This window comes from Pollachius pollachius, assembly GCF_949987615.1.
Source record: "Pollachius pollachius genome assembly, chromosome: 1".
In the NCBI taxonomy this organism is placed as follows: domain Eukaryota; kingdom Metazoa; phylum Chordata; class Actinopteri; order Gadiformes; family Gadidae; genus Pollachius; species Pollachius pollachius.
Window position 1 is genome coordinate 30,568,088 of NC_136934.1, and position 20,050 is coordinate 30,588,137.

Below are 20,050 nucleotides of genomic sequence, written 5' to 3' on the forward strand. Positions count from 1 at the left end.
ATAAAGGTTGTTACTGAATTTACTTCAAGTTTTGTGTGGACCTTTTAGTGTATTGGTGCGCGAGCAACACAAAAAAATACATGCAAATATTGTTAGTAATTGTTTGTCACAAAACACAATTTATGAGTTACAAGCTTTATTGGGATGGGATGTTATTAAATATAAAAAATACAGGTTCAGTTAGGTTGATAGAAAATTCTGGTATCAGGTATCATCACCAGGACATATGTCTTATCACAACAGCAACACGTCCTTTCACTCTTTTACTCAGCTTTGGCATGAAAGGAGTCCGTATTGAGTTTAATGCTGAACCAATTCTAAAACACCCAAAACAAACTTCCCAGACTCTAACTGTCATCACTTTATTGCTGTTACTGTAGGGCTCTAGTCCCTCCGAGCGCACTTAGATGATGGTCACTTCGCGGTTCTTCTTCTTGATGCAGTCCAGGGTGACACTGCGGGGGCTGGTCTCGGCGGCTTCCTCTCCCATCAGGGGAGAATGGGGTGTGCTCAAGGCACCTCTACACTGGCCAAAAGACGCTGACTGACTGGCGCCTTGTGAGAATCCCTCCAACTGCTGGTGTCTCATTGGCTCTTCCCTGTGGAGCTCCCACCAGATTGGCTGAGGGTCTTCCTGATGCTGGATGGTGGTTGGCTGTTCAGCCGGGATCTGGCTCCTGGTTGGCTGTTCAGCCGGGATCTGGCTCCTGGTTGGCTGGAGGTCTCTGAGGAGCTCTAAGAGCTCTCTTTTTTCCAGCTCTGCTTCTGCCAACTCTCGTCTCCTGAGACGCTCTGACCCCAGCAGGGCGCGCACGTCACACATCACCCGCGCTAACTGGCCCTGCATTGAGAACATAATGAGGAGATTGTTAGTGGCATTACTACTCTACTGCATTGTCCCAGCTCTCTAACAACGCTGTTAAGACATCTCCACCTCCCCCTGAATACTGCTACTAGAGCTTTAACTAAGGGTTAGGGTTTCTAAGAGAGCAAACCACATTTCTCAAATGGTTAAGATTATATTTAAAAAGTTATATTTTCAACGTTTTACATGTGTTTTTTTTCTGTAACATGGCCTTCTGTTGGAGGTTATCTATTGGATTAACTAAATAGACCTACAGCCCATGAATCCCTCTAGCTTTCTCTATGAATACATCAAGGACCATGCTGTCACCTTGAGCTCCTCCACGTCGTTCTTCAACTGGGACTCCTTCTGCACCATGTGTCTCCTCTGGGAGTCCAGGCGAGACTCCATCTCTCGCCTCACCTCGTCCACCTTGCACAACATCTCCGCCCTCCACAAAACATTTTAGGGGGAGTTATCTCCACAAGCAATATCCTCACATCTGTGTTATAGAAGCAAATTAACTAAAGCTATTCCTCATAAAATACACACCTGAGCATCTCCACCTCGGTGCGGAGCTCTGCCACGCAGTTGTGCTGTGATTGGTCAACGGACAGAAGGGTGTGGCCACAGCCATTGGGACACTCCCTGCTGCGGAACATGCACTCTGACAGGTGAGCCTCCAAACCACGCCTCTCCACCTGCACCGGACACCCTGGGAAGAACGGGTGATAGCGCATCTCCAATCACAACTGCATCAGAATTTAAACACATAATCACCACACATATAAGAGTAAATCCACTGAGGCGATGGATTCATTAGGGAAGTTAGGTTATGCATATGTGTTACATACACACACAAAATATAAAGAAAGCACAAAACAGCACTGCATTGAACAACATAATGATCAAACAGCCTCAGCCTTTTATTCTTCATCAATCATAACTAGTACTAACATCAGTAAGGCAAATTAAATCATTAAGAAATGTTATTGGGAAAGACATTACCAAACCTTACCGATCAAACTGAAAACACAGCAAAACAAACCGAACACTGCATGCTCTTACTCCTCAGCTATACGTACCACAATAATAACATATGTACTCTCCACCTGTCAAGTATAGGTGTCACATGTTATGTGTAAACAAATATCGCCCACATATCCACATATCAATTTAGCCAGGGTAAATTAACAATGGTAAGAGGATCCAGAACTAGGTCAGTGGGTTGGTTGTAGTGAAACCGTTCTAAGCATGTGGGTAATGCAGCCATGACAACAGATCAGCAGCACCAGCGACTGACGGATGTCCTAACCCAATCATTGTTGTTTCAAATCCTGACAACACTGTGTAAACTAGAAGACCTTTAAATATACACACATCTACAGATAATAAACAGTTTGAGTTTGATACACTTTTTGATTGTTCACACAATACAACGTTAAGAAATTAGATAATACAGAAAATGCTAGAATTCAAACCAATGATTAAATGTATTCATGAACTTGAGCATATGCTCTTTTCACACCCAATACACATACATTAGATGCATTTGTCAGACAGTGTAAGAGACATTCATTTCAATGAGTGGTATTGAACCATGTTTCCTCCTTTCAATGGCCTCCAGGTGAGCTGTGAGTGGAGAGCTACGACAGGTGAGAGCGGAGGCCCCTACCTGTGTTCCGACACACCATGTAGGCGAACTCACACTCATCCTCGTGTGTGTGCAGGGTCTCCAGGGGGCACACCGTCTCACAGCCCTGGCCTGCATTCACACACCGGATCTGTAGTCGGCCCAGGTCGTTCCTCATGTACCTGATGTTCACCATAAACATGTTAACAAACAGCTGATGTTCACCATACACACATTTAACAAACAGCTGATGTTCACCACACACACATTAACAAACAGCTGATGTTCACCACACACACATTAACAAACAGCTGATGTTCACCATACACACATTAAAAAACAGCTGATTTTCACCATACACACATTAACAAAAGGCTGATGTTCACCATACACACATTAACAAACAGCTGATGTTCAATATACACACATTAAAAAACAGCTGATTTTCACCATACACACATTAACAAAAAGGTGACGTTCACCATACACAAGTTAACAAACAGCGGATATTCACCATACACACATTAAAAAAAAGGTGACGTTCACCATACACACATTAACAAACATCTGATATTCACCATACACACAGAGAGTGATGGTTAATATTCACAAACACACACAGAAAGTATTGATTAATATTCACCATACACACAGAAAGTATGCATTAATATTCACCATATACATAGAAAATAATGTGTAATATGCACAATACACAGAGAATGTTAGAGGTAATATTCAACATGCAAACAGATATAAATGGCTTTCTTACACCATATAAACATAACAAAAGAAAGCCAGGAAGAAGAAAGAAAGAAAGAAAGAAAGAAAGAAAGAAAGAAAGAAAGAAAGAAAGAAAGAAAGAAATGAAGAAATGAAGAAAGAGTAAAAGACAGAACAGATAAGATAGGGCAATCTTTGTAACTTTGAACGATTTCTTCTTTGAGATGGACAGAGTTCAATGGAGACAACACAGTGACAGAGATAGATAGAGGAGACCACACAGTAACAGAGATAGATAGAGGAGACAACACAGTGACAGATAGATGGAGGAGACCTCACAGTAACAGAGATAGATAGAGGAGACCACACAGTGACAGAGAGAGATAGAGGAGACCACACAGTAATAGAGATAGATAGAGGAGATCACACAGTAACAGAGATAGACAGAGGAGACAACACAGTGACAGAGATAGATAGAGGAGACCACCCATTAACAGAGATAGATAGAGGTGACCACACAGTGACAGAGCTAGATTGAGGAGACCACACAGTAACAGAGATAGATAGAGGAGACCACACAGTAACAGAGATAGATAGAGGTGACCACACAGTGACAGAGCTAGATTGAGGAGACCACGCAGTAACAGAGATAGATAGAGGAGACCACACAGTAACAGAGATAGATAGAGGTGACCACACAGTGACAGAGCTAGATTGAGGAGACCACCCAGTAACAGAGAAGGTTCTAGAAGTCTTCTGAAGTCACCTGTAGAGCGGTTTGAGGCTACCCACGTCCAGCGGCGTGCGGTCCTCCGGGCAGGAGTGGTGGTGGAGCAGCCAGCTGCTGATGCAGGCGCTGCAGTAGGCGTGCTCACAGGGGGCCTGCAGGGGGCGCTCCAACACGTCCCGACACACACAGCACAGCAGGCCGTCGTTGACATAGCCCACGAACCTCTCGAGATCAAAGCCCATCCTGGCATTCAAACAGTAACATGGAAGACAGGGGTATGACAGTTAATATACTACGACAAGTGTGTGTGTGTGTGTGTGTGTGTGTGTATGTGTGTGTCTGTGTGTGTCTGTGTGTGTGTATGTGTGTGTGTGTGTGTATCTGCAAGGCCTTGATGAAACATGTATTAGAAATATAAATTTCATAATTTAAATAAATGGTTACTACATTTTTATTGAACACACTAATGCCAAACATTTCCTTGTGACTGATGATGCATCAAAATATAGAAATTAAAACTTTATATTTTTTCTTCTTTATAATACAAACATGCAATAATGCTGCAATTTTAATAGCCGGCTGGTCCAAATCTGTGAAAATAAATAGACCAATTTTCATGGGGGGGCCAGACTGGGGCCAGTTGTTTTGTTGGAGGGGCACATTGAACCCTGTACGCAAAATATTTAGTTCAGTACTAAGTAACGACATTCAAAAACACAATATACAATAATTGGCTTTTTCCCGTTACAGCATTTATTTCAGTAGCATAGTATTAAGTGTTTCCTTCAGTTACAGCAATTGTCAAATTATTAATTTTAAATGTTTCATTGGATAAAGAAATTGTCAATATTACAACATTTTGGGTTTCCTTCACTGACATCAAACCACTCAGTATCATACATCACCAACAGCAATAAAGTCAGTATGATATATTATAAATCTCAAGTTCCACCTTGTGCGTCAGTGCCACACCATCGCAAGCAATCGACCCCCCCCCCCCCCCCCCCCCCAGAACCGCCCCTGCATACACGACAACGGTAGAGCATATGTCATGTAAAACCTCCTATTTCCTCACTTTTTCAATATGTCCAATATATATTCTTACCTTGCTTGTTGAGTGTGAATTAATCCAAAATGAACTTCCGAGTTGTTAATATTCCCCTTTGTCAGTGGTTTGGTTTCCCTTCGTCCTCCTCCTCTCGCCCTTCCCCCGGTGTCTCATCCAGGTGAGGGTCTCCGTGAAGCCCTCTCCTCCTCCGGTGGGCCGTCTCTGTGGACGGGTCTCCGTGACAACAAGGATCCGATACACGGCCAGACAGCTGCCAGGCGAGAACCAGATAGTCAGACTTACAGAGACACACAAATGCAGGAGACACACATAGCAGGATAGCAAGCACGCGCACATACACGCACACAACTCAAAAGTTTCCAATTGTACAGCTGACAGCTGTAGGCCTGCGTGTCATTTAACTGGCCTACCATTAGAAGAAGGTCGCTTCTGCCACCTCAGGAGAATGGCATCGTTTAATTATCGTCAACTTTTCTTTCAATGTCCGCATCAGTCACTCAGTCCCTGCTTTCTCTCTGGATGTTGGATTAACAAGGATTATGGCCTCCTCCATGATTGGATTTCTCTCCACGACAACATTATATCACTTTCTTTCAGACAACATCATGCAAAGAGCAACCTATATCTGTCACACAATAGGTCCAACAAAAATTGGTCAGTTATAGACATCATACTAACAATAAAATAACACATGCACAGTTGTTTTATCTTGCGTTGATAACCCCTTTTATCTGAACCGGAGAAAAAAAATATTAAACCAACAAGCAGCGCTTGTGAAGTTATTGTGGGGGTGAATTCTAGGACAACTTTAGACCTCGAAATATAGTGCGCTCCATGTCCTCACGCAAGAAATCAACGAAGGGTCGCGTCCCTCTGCGTCTGGAGATGACGTCACCACACGTATCCTCCCCTCTCCTCATCGACCAATGGCGCTGGAGTTATGTGGTGACGTCACTACACGACTCCTCACCTCTTCTTGTCGACCAATGGCGCTCCAGAGCGTGCGGCGGGAGACTATGAAGACTTCCTTCCCAATGCTTCCTTCATACACAACCTTTAATGTCAGAAAGTTCCAACATTTCACGAATGAAGTACAAGCGAAGAGTGTGAATTTAAGGGTGGTGAGTACGATACCTACCGTTGTCATCTGCTGTCAAACAGTTTATTAATATGACGGACATCATAACACACTCGAACATGACACCACTCCTACTAGGTCATACTGTGTGTTGCTAACGTGTTAGCCTGCTAGTGACAACATGATGTAAAGTTAAAGTCCCAGACAGATAATGTGAAGTTAAACTCCCAGACAGAAAATGTAAAGTTAAAAACCCAGACAGATGACGTCCAATGCTCACCATTAACAGTCGTCTACACATTCACCTGAATGTGGTCATTCTGCAGCAATGGTATTTCTACAGCTGTGCTGCCATATCTTTGGTGACATTTAGAAAGACAGATGTTTAAGCATGCTTTATCAATATACTTTTTTGTTTTTAACTACGTGGGTGACCCTGGCCTTTTCATGACCATGGAATTGTAAGAAATCCAATGTAACATTTTGACAGTAAACCTCCCTTCCTACATGTATGATCAGGTTGTTCTGCGACAATGCGCCGCTCCGGAGCCCCCAGCCGGCTCTCCGCCAACGCCGCCAAACGGCCCAGGTTCCAGCCCCCCGGAGGGTCTCTCCCCGGGTCATCAGCACAGCCTCAGGGGCAGGCTGACCACCGGGCTCCAAACACCAACGCCATATTGACAGAGGTGAATTAGACTCCCCTATGCACTGTCCCTGTAGTTTAATTGCTAGTTAATCAACACAATGAAATAGGCTTCAAGAAATGATATGGCTATGTGATGATTGTCCAGGTAGTCATTATCTCTAATGTGCCAGCAGGCCCAGAGGGGTCTGGGTGGGCCTGCTCTTGATGCCCCAATGAAGCTGCCCTGGCCTGGTCCTACGGAGGCTGCTCCTCCGGGCATGTCCAGGGCTCTGGCGATGGTCCTCCACGCAGCAGAGTGTAAAGAGAATGACATGGAAGCAGACGGCCGTCCTCAGGTCACACCTGTAGAGTCCGGAGCAGGTAAGAACTCAGGAACATGACATAGAAAACCCTTGTGTGCTCTCTGTCACATTATTTTAGATACATGAATTCACCTATTTTCTTTGGGGGTAATTAGTTGTTTTTACCAAACCAAAGGATTTCGATGCTATAAACACGGCCCAATGACATAATCCCAGTGCAGGGGATGGCAATCAAAATAATGTGTTTATAATGTGAGAGATTTTTTTGTTATTATTATGAAGCTCTGATAGGCACTGTTAAGTCTAATGGTACATCTAAATCATTCATATGACAGACAGTTTGTATGCCATATTGCTTGCAGATTTGTGAGGAAAAGGCTAAACATGTGATACAGAATGTTACTCTGTATGGAGGTCCTGAAGCCTAGTGTCTGCATTACATCAAACAACCTCCCTCAAGTAAAGGGATTGATGTCTTTAGTGTACCTTGCTCACATTAATTATATTTTATTATAAATTGAAATGCAACGTCGTTGCAGTATAGGCTTAGTGAGAATCGAGCTACTTACTTTTTACGCAGTGGTAAAAAACAAAAGACAGATGTGTACTTCTAGATGTGATTATGCAGCTAAATGTAGACCCCCCCGCTCATTACGGTTTGAGAACAGCTTATAAAAAATAAATGAAGATTCGCTTGGTCCCCTAAATTAAAGCTATTCTGCCAGTAGTCGTCTTTCTCCCATCGTGGACAAAGAACTTCTCTCCAGGTTCGGGGAATTCACAACGATGAAGTTCTCTCATGCGGTTTATTCATTTCCAGCAAAAGAAGAACTGACATAATTGTTAGAAATTACAGTTTTCCCGATTCCTTAATTGCCACCAAACCACCCATATCTGTGGAGACAACGCTCGGTTAAACCCAGCAGCGGAGTGACAGCAGCCGGTCTAGCGTTGTGTTAAGAGGCGGGGGTTGTGCAGCGGCAGCGGTCGGCAGATTAGGACTGTGCTCAGGATCAGTGGGCAGGCTCGGCTCGTCTCCCTCCCTCCTCTCCCGACAGCCACTAGTGCCGATACTCATCTCCTCTATATGCAATTTTATTGTTTCTACAAGCACAATTAGATACCGGATTGGTGTGAACAATTATATAATTTACTTCTGCAGTCGCGACACCGCTAGGTTTGTTGTGTATATATAAAGCGCTGCTTCTTGCAGGCATTCAGGCAAATGTCTCCTCCCCCTTTGAGTTAAGTCAGAGCTATTTCCCCGCTCGTCTGCTATTGTCACCATAGGAAAAAGGCTATTGCTATTGACCCATAGCAATCACCTAAAGGCGAATGCCGTGCCTGAAGTGTACATGTCCATGTTTATTCTGTGTATAACGACCCGTGTTATTAAAAAGAGTCTGCGTTACTGTGGTGTGAATGCTGTGCTTGGTTCGGGGTTTAGAGAGACCGAGCTGTAAGTAGGTCGGGCCGGGTTTAAGCGGCTTAACTACGTCAGCCTAAGCTGGGAGGAATTCATTGTAGAGCCCTCCGCGGTAGGCGGGGGCCTAAACGAGGCTGGCCTAGTTAAGCCTGATTCTTATTGTGTGCAGTCTGTTTTTGTTGTGCAACACAGCAGAGAGAGTACCAAAGGCAGCGTGTATAGGTTCCCATGCATGCAAGGCATGGATTGGCTTTGATTGGCAAAAACAGGAAACGAAACGAACGTTTTTCTGTTTAAGAATTAAACCGGTATCAGCTTCATCGCCGTGGACAAAGACAAGGACAGCTGGAGGCCATTATTTAGATCAGGGACAAAGGGAGCTCGGGGTGGAGCGGCGAAGAGTCAAAGTTCACAAGTGGGGCAATTGAAAGGTGTCTGATCAGAGGCACTATTTTGCCCCGCGTCGGCCCTGCCATGCTGTGAAGATGGCATCGAGCTCCTTGTTCCTGTCTAGCATGGTGGGCAAGTCGCGCTCCTCCAACTTCACCCTCTCCGAGAAGCTCGACCTGTTGAAGCTGGTGCGCCCTCATGTGCGCATTCTGGAGGAGCACACCAACAAGCATGCCGTCATCGTAGACAAGAACAAGTGTTGGGACACCGTGGCCGACCAGTACAACGCGCTGGGAGGAGACAGACCCCAGCGCACCGCTCAGGGCCTCCGGACTCTATACAAGAGACTGAAGGAGTCGGCCAAGCAGGAGCTGATGCAGAGGAGACACGCCCAGCCCGAATACAGGGGGAGCATTTCGGAGCCAACCAGGAGGGTGATGGAGATGATTCCTCAGTTGTTTCACCACGTGCCCGTACAGGATAAAGACCAAGCGCTGGGCAGGTACACGTCCCCGTGTGACAACTTTATGCCTTGTTTTTGAGACGCGCAAAAAAATAACGCACGCATCGAAATACCAAACGCGAATTTCTTTCATATTCTTTTTGCTATACTTATACTCACAGCCTATTTAATATATAGTCTTTGATATCGAGATTACACACTACACGAAACAAAATACATCTAGACACGTTTTTTATATATTTACGATTAAAACATTTAAATAATTAATTAGATAATTATTGTTTTGAATCTTACTTCTCTTAACTTGGCTATAGCTGTTAATTGTAGCCCTTCTTAATTTTGCTATTGAAACGTGACGTATGCGTGTTGCTCACCATCTGCAGGTTAATATACAACAAGCACAACTCTCCCATCGAGCACCCGGCCAGCAGCTCCTCTCTGCCCGGCCTGCAGGATTACCCAGCAGCCCTCCCGCTCGCCCACAAGCTGGTCCAGCTGGAGCCCGAGGAGGATGTGAAGCCGCCGCCCGAGCTCCCCGTCCTACCCCTCGTCACAGGGCCAGAAGGGGTCAGGGAACAGGAGCAGGTAGGCAACGTTGACGACGAGTCCTTGGTCAGCGTGCAGGACTACGAGCCATCCCTGTCCCCCGCACTGTCCACCTCCTCGGTCAACATCCCCCTCTCCGGGTCACCACTGGTGGACCCCCACCATGACCTGTACCCCAACGTCCTGTACCCCAACGACCACCTGGAGCACGAGCGCTTCCGGCCTCACCACTTTGCCAAGGAGGAGCACGAGCTGGTGCTAGCCAACCACCAGAAGGTGGCGGTGTACCTGGAGGAGAAGAGGGAGGGGCTGAAGAGGAAGCAGGAGCTGGAGGAGGAGCTACTGAGAGCCAAGATTAAGGTGGAGCGGCTGAGGGCGGCCAGACTGAGACACGGGCTGCCTCTGCCTCTATAGCACAAGCCTGAGGAGACACAGCCTGCCTTTGGTAGCAATGCCCTTAAACTCTTGAATGGGACCCACAATGGGTCGCGGTCCGGTTTGAGGTGGGTCTCTACCCCCAAAACACGGGAGTGCTCAGAGTGTGTGGTCGGGACCCAAGGACACACTGAAATGGTCTTTTGCTCCCGAGATGAACGTGTGGAGGAACCTCTGCTCTATAGCACACATAATGGCACCCTAAGTCTGAGGAGAGGACTGAAGACTCCCTCAGCCTCAATGGATGAATATTTTCTTAGTTTTTCTTGGGAACTGTTTTAGCCCAAAATACTTTTGAGAGTCGTAGTCCAACGATGCATTGCCTACAGCCTAGTTTTTATCATAGTAAATCCAATCATCCAAAACATTTTAGTCATAGTTATCTTTATGACAGATACGACCATATTACTAATGACCTGCCAGAGCAAAACCTTAATATGCTCAAATGTAAGGGAATGAACCGTGTGATTAGGTATTTTCTACATTTCAGAATGTGTATTTGACCCTGTTGGGTTGGTTTAGTGACTGGTCTTTTTTTTTTTAATTTGAGAACAGTTTGCAAAGAAGAGCTCAAGCTAGTTCCTACAAGGGTTGAGAAGCATGCAAAGATTGGGAAAATAAGCCTTTCAATGCAATCCTTAATTATTTTAAATATGAATGGACATTAAGACATTAGCACTGTGATACTTCTATGTTTTGGTGGGATGACCCCATCCACTTCAAGGCCTTGACAAGACGTGAAGATCTAAAATAAATAAATAACAGGGAGCACATGGAAGCAGGCGCGAAGGAATGAGTTTAACATTGGGGGGGACACATATCGGAAACCTGACAGATCCGTTAATGGTTTGAACAGAAATATGTCATAAATTAACTACACTGAAAAAATTCACAAATATATTTTATTCTACTAAAAAGATACATTTGTAAATGTAAAGGAAAACACATTTTGAATGGCAGTAATGAACTGATAAATATCAAATCAATTCTTTAATTGCACGCTCAATCATCCAGTTTTTTAGAATAAGAAGCGGTGACAAGACGCTGTGTTGCGCTTTCAAAATAAAATAAAATATTTTTCTCCCCCGGTATAATTTTTAGGTGGGACAAATGCGCCTGTCTCCAATATTGGAGGGGACACGTCCCCCCCGGTTCCTACGCCCTTGCATGGAAGCTTTATATATTGAATGGAATCTTTGATGTGTGATGTTGTTTAAATGTTATTGTGCTAATAATGGTACAAGAGTGTTCCTGTTTCCCATTTCAATGTTCATGCACTTATTAAAAAATAATTAACCGTTTTATGGTTCTTACACATTAGCTCTGAATCACATCTATCTTCAGTCTGGTGTTACAAAACATGTTTTACTGGTAATTTATTTCGATGTATAAAATGGTTTCCGTGTGTTTACTCGTGTATTGTGGTTGACCTGGTGTGGATTAACTATAAACCCGATGGCGCAATTGGCAGTTAAACTGTAGTGTAGCGCCCTCCACTGGTGGGTTTATATGATTTTGAACTGTCGAGTTCTCTATTGGTTAACGTCTTCATCCACTAGATTTCTCACTTCGTTCCCAGGGCTAGGCGGTTCTCCTCAGCTGCATCAAGGCTCCTCTCCCCAGGCTCCACTGGGGAAGGCAGGGTCTTCAGGGGGGGTTCTATCCAGCCCCCCCAGCACGTCCGGGGTCAGGTTCTTCAGTGTGATGTGGTGTAAAGCCAGCAAGAAGAAGCACAAGCGCTGGGAGGGGGATGCTGTGCTTGTGACCAGAGGACGCACCGCCACACTCAAAGACATGGAGGGCAAAGACATCGGAAAAGGTGACACTCTTTCACTTTTATTGCCTTCATGCAACTATGGAGTTGTTGAAAATAAAACCTTTTTAACATTGCAATCAGTCTGAAAGATGCAATGAAAAAAGTGTTTTCCTTGGTAATACTTAATACCTTGTTAACCATGTGGTAATGTGTAATGCTGTGTCCTTATATGTAATCAGATGTAATGAATGTGCTGATCCGGTCAGAAGTACTTAGTTTTGTTGTGTGTTCGTACAGGAAGTGGCTACAAGGTGTCTGAGCTTGCCACTCTGTGTGAGGGGGAGACCCTGATGGTCGGGGGGAAGGAGGTGGAGGTGATGGGGGTGATCTCTGCTGAAGACTTTGCCAGGGGCCGCTGCTTCCAAGAAGCCCACGTGGAAAAGGAAGTGGAGGGTCCCAAGTCCGGCCCGCCTCCCCCTCGCAACTCTGCTTCTAAACCGTTCTGCAGCCCCATGCTGGGCAGAGCGGAGAACGCCGGCCCCAGAGTGGAGGAAGAGCAGCCGGGCAGGCCCCGCCATGACCCCCTCGCTGCAGGTAGCGACCTGCACGGCACCGCGGGCCTCACGCCACCGCCACCCTGACCATGAGGGCTCGCAGGAATGTCGGGCATGCAATAACAGGGTTGCTGGATTGAAGGCCTTTTGGAAAAGGGGTTTCGGACCTTGAGCAAGGAACTCTCTTCCCTAACTATATAACGCCTCATATATTGCAAAGAAAGTGGACGATGCATTTTTTTTAATGCAGCCCAATACTTGTTTGTACCGCACAGCTAGAGCTTTCTGCCTAGGTCAAGTTCACTGCTTGTGTTTCAGATGCGTTTGGCACAATTTGATGGGTTCTAGATGCAACACATACCCTTCTGGAACAAAAGGTTGCAAGCCTTATGCTGTGTTTTGGATATGAAGGGACTTTATTTGAACTCCGTTGATGCAACCAGCATCAAGGACGCGTCAGAGGCTGGGTGTGCAGTGTTGGATGTCCGCTGCTGGTGCTTGTATGAATATGTTTTTGTACCCCACAAGCCCCCTTGTGCTTTGTCTCTCTGTCTTAAGGTGCCTTGGTTATGCCGCGTCCCTCCACCAATCACCAGTGGGCCTCTAACAAGGCAGGGCTACCTGTGGTGGACGTGGTGGTGGACCCTCACCTGGTCAATTACCTTCGACCACACCAAAGGGAAGGCCTGCTCTTCCTCTACGAGTGTGTGATGGGCATGAGGTAATGGATCCTGATTAAGATGCAGCAGTTATGAAGAACCAGTATTCTGAACATTAGCTGAAAGAAGGCCCTGAAGTTGTTGAGTCAGGTTGATCCAGATGAGGCCACTCTCCTCAGTGAGGCAGTATGTCCATCTGCCTCCCTCTGCTTCCCTCTGTTCTGCCCCAGGGCGCCGTCCAGCCACGGGGCCATCCTGGCAGATGAGATGGGCCTGGGGAAGACCCTGCAGAGCGTGGCGCTGGCCTGGACGCTGCTCAGACAGGGGCCGTACGGGGGGAAGCCCATGGCCAAGCGTGTTCTGGTGGTGGCCCCCGGCAGCCTGGTGCAGAACTGGGGGGCTGAGTTCAACAAGTGGCTGGGCCGAGAGAGGATCAGCGTCTACGCCGTGGACCAGGTGAAGGGAGCCGAGAGGGTTCATGTCCCACCAGGGGAACAGAGAGGGTTCATAACCCACCAGGGGAACAGAGAGGGTTCATGTCCCACCAGGGGAACAGAGAGGGTTCATGTCCCACCAGGGGAACAGAGAGGGTTCATGTCCCACCAGGGGAACAGAGAGGGTTTTCATGTCCCACCAGGGGAGTAGAGAGGGTTCATGTCCCACCAGGGGAACAGAGAGGGTTCATGTCCCACCAGGGGAGTAGAGAAGGTTCATGTCCCACCAGGGGAACAGAGAGGGTTCATGTCCCACCAGGGGAGTAGAGAGGGTTCATGTCCCACCAGGGGAGTAGAGAAGGTTCATGTCCCACCAGGGGAACAGAGAGGGTTCATGTCCCACCAAGGGAGTAGAGAGGGTTCATGTCCCACCAGGGGAACAGAGAGGGTTCATGTCCCACCAGGGGAACAGAGAGGGTTCATGACCCACCAGGGGAACAGAGAGGGTTCATGTCCCACCAGGGGAGTAGAGAAGGTTCATGTCCCACCAGGGGAACAGAGAGGGTTCATGTCCCACCAGGGGAGTAGAGAGGGTTCATGTCCCACCAGGGAGGGATGGGCTGTAGGACATTTCTCTAAAGCGTTGATTGAAGGTCATTCATAATATTGGATCAGTAAGATCCCATGCTGTCTCCGGCCCCTTGTATGACTAAAATAATGAGAATTTTCTAAAGTGTGTGTGTGTGTGTGTTTAGGACCACAGGATAGAGCAGTTTGTGGCCTGTCCTCTCCACAGTGTCCTTGTGATCAGCTATGAGATGCTGCTGCGCTCTCTAGAGCAGGTAGGAAACCTCAGAGTTATCTTTAGTACATGTCCAGCAGTATTGGGTCTGGGGTTGACATGGCTTACACATGTGACTCCTGTTGGCACTGGTTCCAGATCCAGAAGCTGGAGTTCGGCCTCATCGTGTGTGACGAGGGCCACCGGCTGAAGAACAGCAGCATCAAGACGTCCTCGGCCATCAGCGGGCTCAGCTGCAGACGCAGGGTCATCCTGACAGGTGGGTCCTTCCTTCTGGACCTTCCTCACTCACCCAGACTCACTCCCAGTCCCGTACCAGTGCTGGCCGAAATGGCAGAAAACAAGCAGACCACCAACATTCTAGCTTCCCACATGATACTTTCTCCTTCTGTTTAAACCACGACTTATGATTCAAATTTTTACAAGCTTATACCAAGAAAAACCATGGCACACTGAACCAACCCTGACCCAATAAGTAAGCATCAGAGAGTACATTCTGTAGTCTTCGTAGTTCTTATCGCTGTTCATAGACCCCACAAACACCTTACTCATGCAGTCTATATTGTTGTTGTCCAGGTACTCCCGTCCAGAATGACCTGCAGGAGTTCTACGCCATCATAGAGTTGGTCAACCCAGGGATCCTGGGCTCCTGCGCCGCTTACAGGAAGGTGTTCGAGGAGCCCATCCTGCGCTCGCGACAGCCCTCCTGCACAGAGGTACTGAACGTCATACCTTTATGTTCCCCGCTTAGGCTCATTGAGATGCAGCACTTCACTACCAACCACAGACAACACTACAACACACTACTAATCACAACATTGGTGACAGATGGATGGGCGACACAAAGGTGTTACATAACGTGAGGCCGGTGGCTATAGGGCTAAAGGGATGTGGCTCTTATCTCTTATCTCCTCTGCACATGTTATCTGTTCATGTTCATTAACCTGGTTAACTACCACCCTCTGTCCTCAAAGGAGGAGAGGGTTCTAGGAGAAGAGCGAGCCACGGAGCTGTCCCGCCTCACCGGCATGTTCGTCCTGCGGCGCACCCAGGAGATCATCAACCGCTACCTGCCGCCGCGCCACGACTGGACACTGTTCTGCAGCGCCACCGCACTGCAGACGGAGCTGTACCAGCAGCTCCTCTGTCACCGCGTGTTCAGGGCCTGCCTGCAGGGCTCCGGTCAGACCCACACACACCTTGCCTGCATCACCGCCCTGAAGAAGCTCTGTAACCACCCTGGCCTGCTGCACGCCACCGTCAAGGTCAGAGCAGGGAGCCAATCACAGAACCCACCCATCAGGCAATGACTGCAAGGAGGTTACATGACTGTGTTTGGCACCAGACAGAAAACTGCTTTGGGGTCCTCGTATGGATGAGGACCGCTGTACTGCAGTTTTTTAAAGGTTCTAGATTAAGTGTGTTTCAGTCCCTTACCACTATATTATCCTCTTGAAAGATATGTCTACCCCAAAACTGCTCCTTAAAAACATGCATCTGAATTCACTGGGAGTCAGTTTGGATAAAAGAGCTGGCCAAATGACTAAACTAAATGCCAGATAATATTCCCCTGTTCTGTTGACTACAGTGTTGAGCAGAGGTTGACGGTACATTATGTGTCTGTGTTTATCTAGGCGAAAGCGGACAGTGGTTCCGTGGAGAACACTTTGTACGAGGGCCTGGCTGCTCTGTTCCCAGAGGACTACTCCTCAGGTGGTCTCAGTACCGCCGACTCTGGGAAGCTCCTAGTCCTGGCAGACTTGCTGACTGCCATCAGACACCTCAGCCCGTCAGACAGGTGTGGGGGTGTCCTTGTGGGTGTGTGGGTGGGTGGGTGGGTGGGTGTGATCATCTGAGCATGTGTCATCTCATCTGCTTCCACTGAATAATTAAAAGAACAGTGTGCCATTAAGGGTGTGTGTCCGTGCAGGGTCGTGGTGGTGTCCAACTACACTCAGACGTTGGACCTTCTCCAGGACCTGTGTGTGCACCTGGGCTACACCTTCTGCAGATTAGACGGACAAACACCCACCAACCAGAGGCAGCGGCTGGTGAACAACTTCAACAGCCCCTACTCCAACCACTTCCTGTTTCTGCTGAGTTCTAAGGCCGGAGGGGTGGGGCTTAATCTAGTGGGCGCGTCCCACCTGGTTCTGTATGATATTGACTGGAACCCTGCGAATGACATCCAGGTGAGGTGCAGGCATGAAGACCGACGCCTAGGAATGTAGACCCCAAGTACCGAGCTCTAGCTAAAGGAAAGGGCAGCGGGTCTTTAGCTCTGTGGTTCTAATTATTATGTTTTCATTAATTCACCGAACAAAAGTAAACAACAATATAATGTAGACATAACATGAATGACATTCCTTACATTAATGTTGTTCTAGAAGTGCTTTTCCTTGGGACCCCTCATATCGATCAAAGTAATCCATCAGGTGGCAGTGTGTGCACACTCGGACATTGCTGACGATATTACCCGGTGTGTTCAGGCCATGGCTCGTGTCTGGAGGGACGGACAGAAGAAGACCGTACACATCTACCGACTCCTCACTGCTGGTGAGAGCACCGGTTCACTCGGGCACACACAACAAACAAATATGGGGCAACAACGCTCCACTGTGCATGATGAGCAAGAGAGGGGATACCGCATTGATCATCTCCCCGGCTCAATCAGAAATCACTGTTTCTGGTGGTGTTACGCAACATCCAACTGCAGATTAACTGTCGTAAGAATTAATCTATTGATCTAATTGATACCATCATTATAACCATCGTTGGTGATGTAGATTATGTAGACCTGAACTGAATCGTCCATCCTGATCTTATCTACTATAATGAGATCTGGTTCTAATCTTTTGACCATTTACAATCTAGATCGATCCCCTGAATCCCTCATGACCGCGTACAAAACACCAACACACTGGGTACGTTCACTGTATTGAATGTGCTTTTAACCACTGCTTCACGCAGGTACGATTGAGGAACGTATCTTCCAGAGACAGGTGTCCAAACAGGGGCTCTCTGGCACCGTGGTGGACCTGGGCAAAGGGGCAGAGCACACCAGCTTCTCAACCAGTGAGCTGAGAGATCTTTTCAGCCTCACAGACACCCACTCTTTGACGCACGACCTCCTCAACTGTAACTGTAGCATGGATGGAACAATTCAGGGTACACACACACACGCACACGCACACACACACACACACACACACACACACACACACACACACACACACACACACACACACAGGCTGAAATATTATGGTTTTATTTTGGATAGCCATGGAAGAAGAAATGGAGCAGCTGTCTGATAGGCCCTGCCAGCTGGGTCGTCTTGGAGACAGAGTAGGAGAAGGAGGCGTGTCACAGAAGCATCTCAGCATGTCAGAGCTGATGCAGTGGAGGCATTTCTCCGGGGAGACCACCACCTTCTCAGACCCCTACCTGGACCACGCGCGGAACCACATCACCTTCGCCTTCCAATCCACCATGTCCCACGCAGCTCAGTGAAGACGTGGGCTCTGGGGACAGGTCTCAGACTGCAGAAGGGTTCTAGCAGAGACCTTGTCTTGATGCATGGAGACTCAACACAAGGACGGCTACACATGTAACCACAGACACATTCAAATATTGGTGAGGTTTACTTGAAGACCACTGATGATTTTAAAGAAAAATAACAGTTTGATCTTTACACAGTAGAAAACGTATTGCGCCTGACTTAAATTATTACACTGTTATAACTCTAATAAAACATTTCCCCTTTGTACATTTCGCAACTGGGACTATTTTGTTTTATTATTCAAACTTTGAACAGAGAGAATCTTGGTCTGTTAACTTGCTTGTGAGAAAGAAAGAGAGAGAGATAGAGATAGAGTTCATGTTAGCAATGAAGTCAATGTTTACATTTCAACCCAAGCGTTTGTGTACAATGTAATTCCCTGAAGATAAGAACAAGTGTTGGAGTCCGCTTTGTCTTCATCTTGTGTAATATTTACCTTGTCACCAACAGCTGTGGGTTTTACTCCAAGAATGGACCGAACGGAAGCGCCTGGGCAGGATGTTCACGTGAGAACCATGCAATGAGTCAGTTTACAGTCGCAGGGTATTAGAGTCATTTCATCAGCATTTCTTTGTGAATGCTTTATTCTTTTTCATAAGGGTAAAGGATGATTAGCTTTGTGCACCACAGCACAAAGCTTACACCTAAGATGTGTGTGTGGCACTACCTGAGAGTGTGTACATGTGCTGGTCAGTGCTGGAGTGTATTGGCTTCAGTAGATGCCTCTTTATGTGTGAAACACACTTTGTGTGAGGGGTTACCCTTTGTTTGGTGTGTGTGTGTGTGTGTGGCACCATGGTTACTTAAACACCTGCTGGTTCCCCTTGGGACAGCATGTCTCTGAACTACAAAAGGGTTTCCGTCTGGAATTGTATTCACACAGGGGACGGCTGTTATGCATTCGGTCATTCATGTTCAACCATTGTGGCTTTGGCTGGAGAGCTCAACCCACAGCCCTTACTGTCCGAGGGAGGGAGGGGTTGTTAAATTGTCATTAACCCAGTATCACAAGCTAAAATGTATCTACAGTGACCCAGTTTTTCCAAGAGTGCAGCTAGTAAAGCTGTCTGTGTAACCAGGCAACCGCCAGTCATTTTCCCCTGCCCTATGCATGCCTTTTCAATGTGTTTCTGCACGTGTCGGACGGACCGCCACAGGGCCAAGCGGCATATTGATTTAACTCATAGTTGTGTATCATAGACTGCGCTGCCTCTGCTGTACAGCCCATAGCAGAATCAGTTTGTGGCTAAAGCATCCCTCTTTAAAAGCTCAGCGTTGGGGTTTACAGATCAAGGACTTAGCATAGTTCACGGACTGAGTGGATTAATGAGTTTCTATCTATGGACCGTTAGAGCTGTCTGTGGCTCTAATGGAAAAGGCGGAATCACAGATTGGAGGTTTAATTTCTGAGTCCCTTGTCCCGCTGGAATAAAGATGGAGTGAATGAAGGGAACAGTCCCTTTTAAGCCTCACGTTGTTTAGTTTGTGCATTACATAGCCTTGCATGTGATGCACATTACTGCATGTGTTCATATAATGCCTGTGACTCTTTCAACGGTCATTGTGGATTGATAGATTAAGTTGGCAATGCAAAGGAGTCCCAGGACTGACTGTCCTATCCGTGTGATCTCTAGGGGCCACAGCCCAGATAATTCGCACTGGAGTTTGGGGAGTCTAATCTGCTCATCCGGGTTTGACCAGGGAGTCGATGGATCCAGTAGCAACACATTATCTATTGTTTCTACATGTTTTATTGGTAACCAACTTAAGAGGCCGACTAGCAGCTCTGCGATCTGTGTGTTCCTATCTGAAACCATACTGTGTCTAACTGCTGTACTGTCTCCACCCTCTGAGAAAACCAGAACAACAAATGTTCTTCGAGTGTCTTGTTTTTCCAAATCTTCACAGAATTAGCTTGACTAATGTTCGGGTTTCCTGGAAGCATTTCCATGGTTATAAAAAGAAGAGAAGATGACAGTTTACATTAGTTTGTGTGATCCTTTC

General features: G+C 46.8%; 3 protein-coding genes across 3 annotated transcripts; 2 read left to right on the forward strand and 1 right to left on the reverse strand.

The window, feature by feature from the left end:
• Positions 1–236: 236 nt before the first annotated feature.
• rnf41l (ring finger protein 41, like) lies at positions 237–5,907 on the reverse strand. The gene is made up of 8 exons (XM_079748080.1): positions 5,841–5,907; positions 5,033–5,246; positions 3,964–4,170; positions 2,520–2,659; positions 1,930–1,956; positions 1,397–1,559; positions 1,175–1,295; positions 237–841 (listed from the first exon to the last, which is right to left on the reverse strand). Exons 3-8 carry the CDS (start codon positions 4,167–4,169, stop codon positions 404–406), a joined length of 1,095 nt encoding a protein of 364 aa, XP_079604206.1. The 5' UTR covers position 4,170; positions 5,033–5,246; positions 5,841–5,907; the 3' UTR covers positions 237–403.
• Positions 5,908–6,012: 105 nt separating this feature from the next.
• rad54b (RAD54 homolog B) lies at positions 6,013–18,233 on the forward strand. The gene is made up of 16 exons (XM_079734317.1): positions 6,013–6,117; positions 6,594–6,760; positions 6,894–7,080; positions 11,862–12,101; positions 12,336–12,632; positions 13,151–13,313; positions 13,482–13,707; positions 14,441–14,527; positions 14,626–14,746; positions 15,064–15,203; positions 15,462–15,752; positions 16,122–16,285; positions 16,418–16,679; positions 16,977–17,043; positions 17,458–17,655; positions 17,768–18,233. Exons 2-16 carry the CDS (start codon positions 6,608–6,610, stop codon positions 17,995–17,997), a joined length of 2,826 nt encoding a protein of 941 aa, XP_079590443.1. The 5' UTR covers positions 6,013–6,117; positions 6,594–6,607; the 3' UTR covers positions 17,998–18,233.
• LOC307074308 (fibrinogen silencer-binding protein-like) lies at positions 8,676–10,889 on the forward strand. The gene is made up of 2 exons (XM_079734326.1): positions 8,676–9,340; positions 9,685–10,889. Exons 1-2 carry the CDS (start codon positions 8,934–8,936, stop codon positions 10,259–10,261), a joined length of 984 nt encoding a protein of 327 aa, XP_079590452.1. The 5' UTR covers positions 8,676–8,933; the 3' UTR covers positions 10,262–10,889.
• Positions 18,234–20,050: the final 1,817 nt, after the last annotated feature.

Bases quoted from the DNA above. Each gene is read 5' to 3' on its own strand.
- rnf41l (XM_079748080.1), bottom strand. From the start codon at position 4,169: ATGGGCTTTGATCTCGAGAGGTTCGTGGGCTATGTCAACGACGGCCTG. The intron at 1,560-1,929 runs GTACGTATAGCT...CGTTCTTCCCAG, and splicing joins GTACATATGTTATTATTGTG to GGTGTCCGGTGCAGGTGGAG. The intron at 842-1,174 runs GTGACAGCATGG...TTCTCAATGCAG, and splicing joins ACGACGTGGAGGAGCTCAAG to GGCCAGTTAGCGCGGGTGAT.
- rad54b (XM_079734317.1), top strand. From the start codon at position 6,608: ATGCGCCGCTCCGGAGCCCCCAGCCGGCTCTCCGCCAACGCCGCCAAA. The intron at 7,081-11,861 runs GTAAGAACTCAG...CTTCGTTCCCAG, and splicing joins ACCTGTAGAGTCCGGAGCAG to GGCTAGGCGGTTCTCCTCAG. The intron at 16,286-16,417 runs GTGTGGGGGTGT...GTGTCCGTGCAG, and splicing joins CACCTCAGCCCGTCAGACAG to GGTCGTGGTGGTGTCCAACT.
- LOC307074308 (XM_079734326.1), top strand. From the start codon at position 8,934: ATGGCATCGAGCTCCTTGTTCCTGTCTAGCATGGTGGGCAAGTCGCGC. The intron at 9,341-9,684 runs GTACACGTCCCC...CACCATCTGCAG, and splicing joins AAAGACCAAGCGCTGGGCAG to GTTAATATACAACAAGCACA.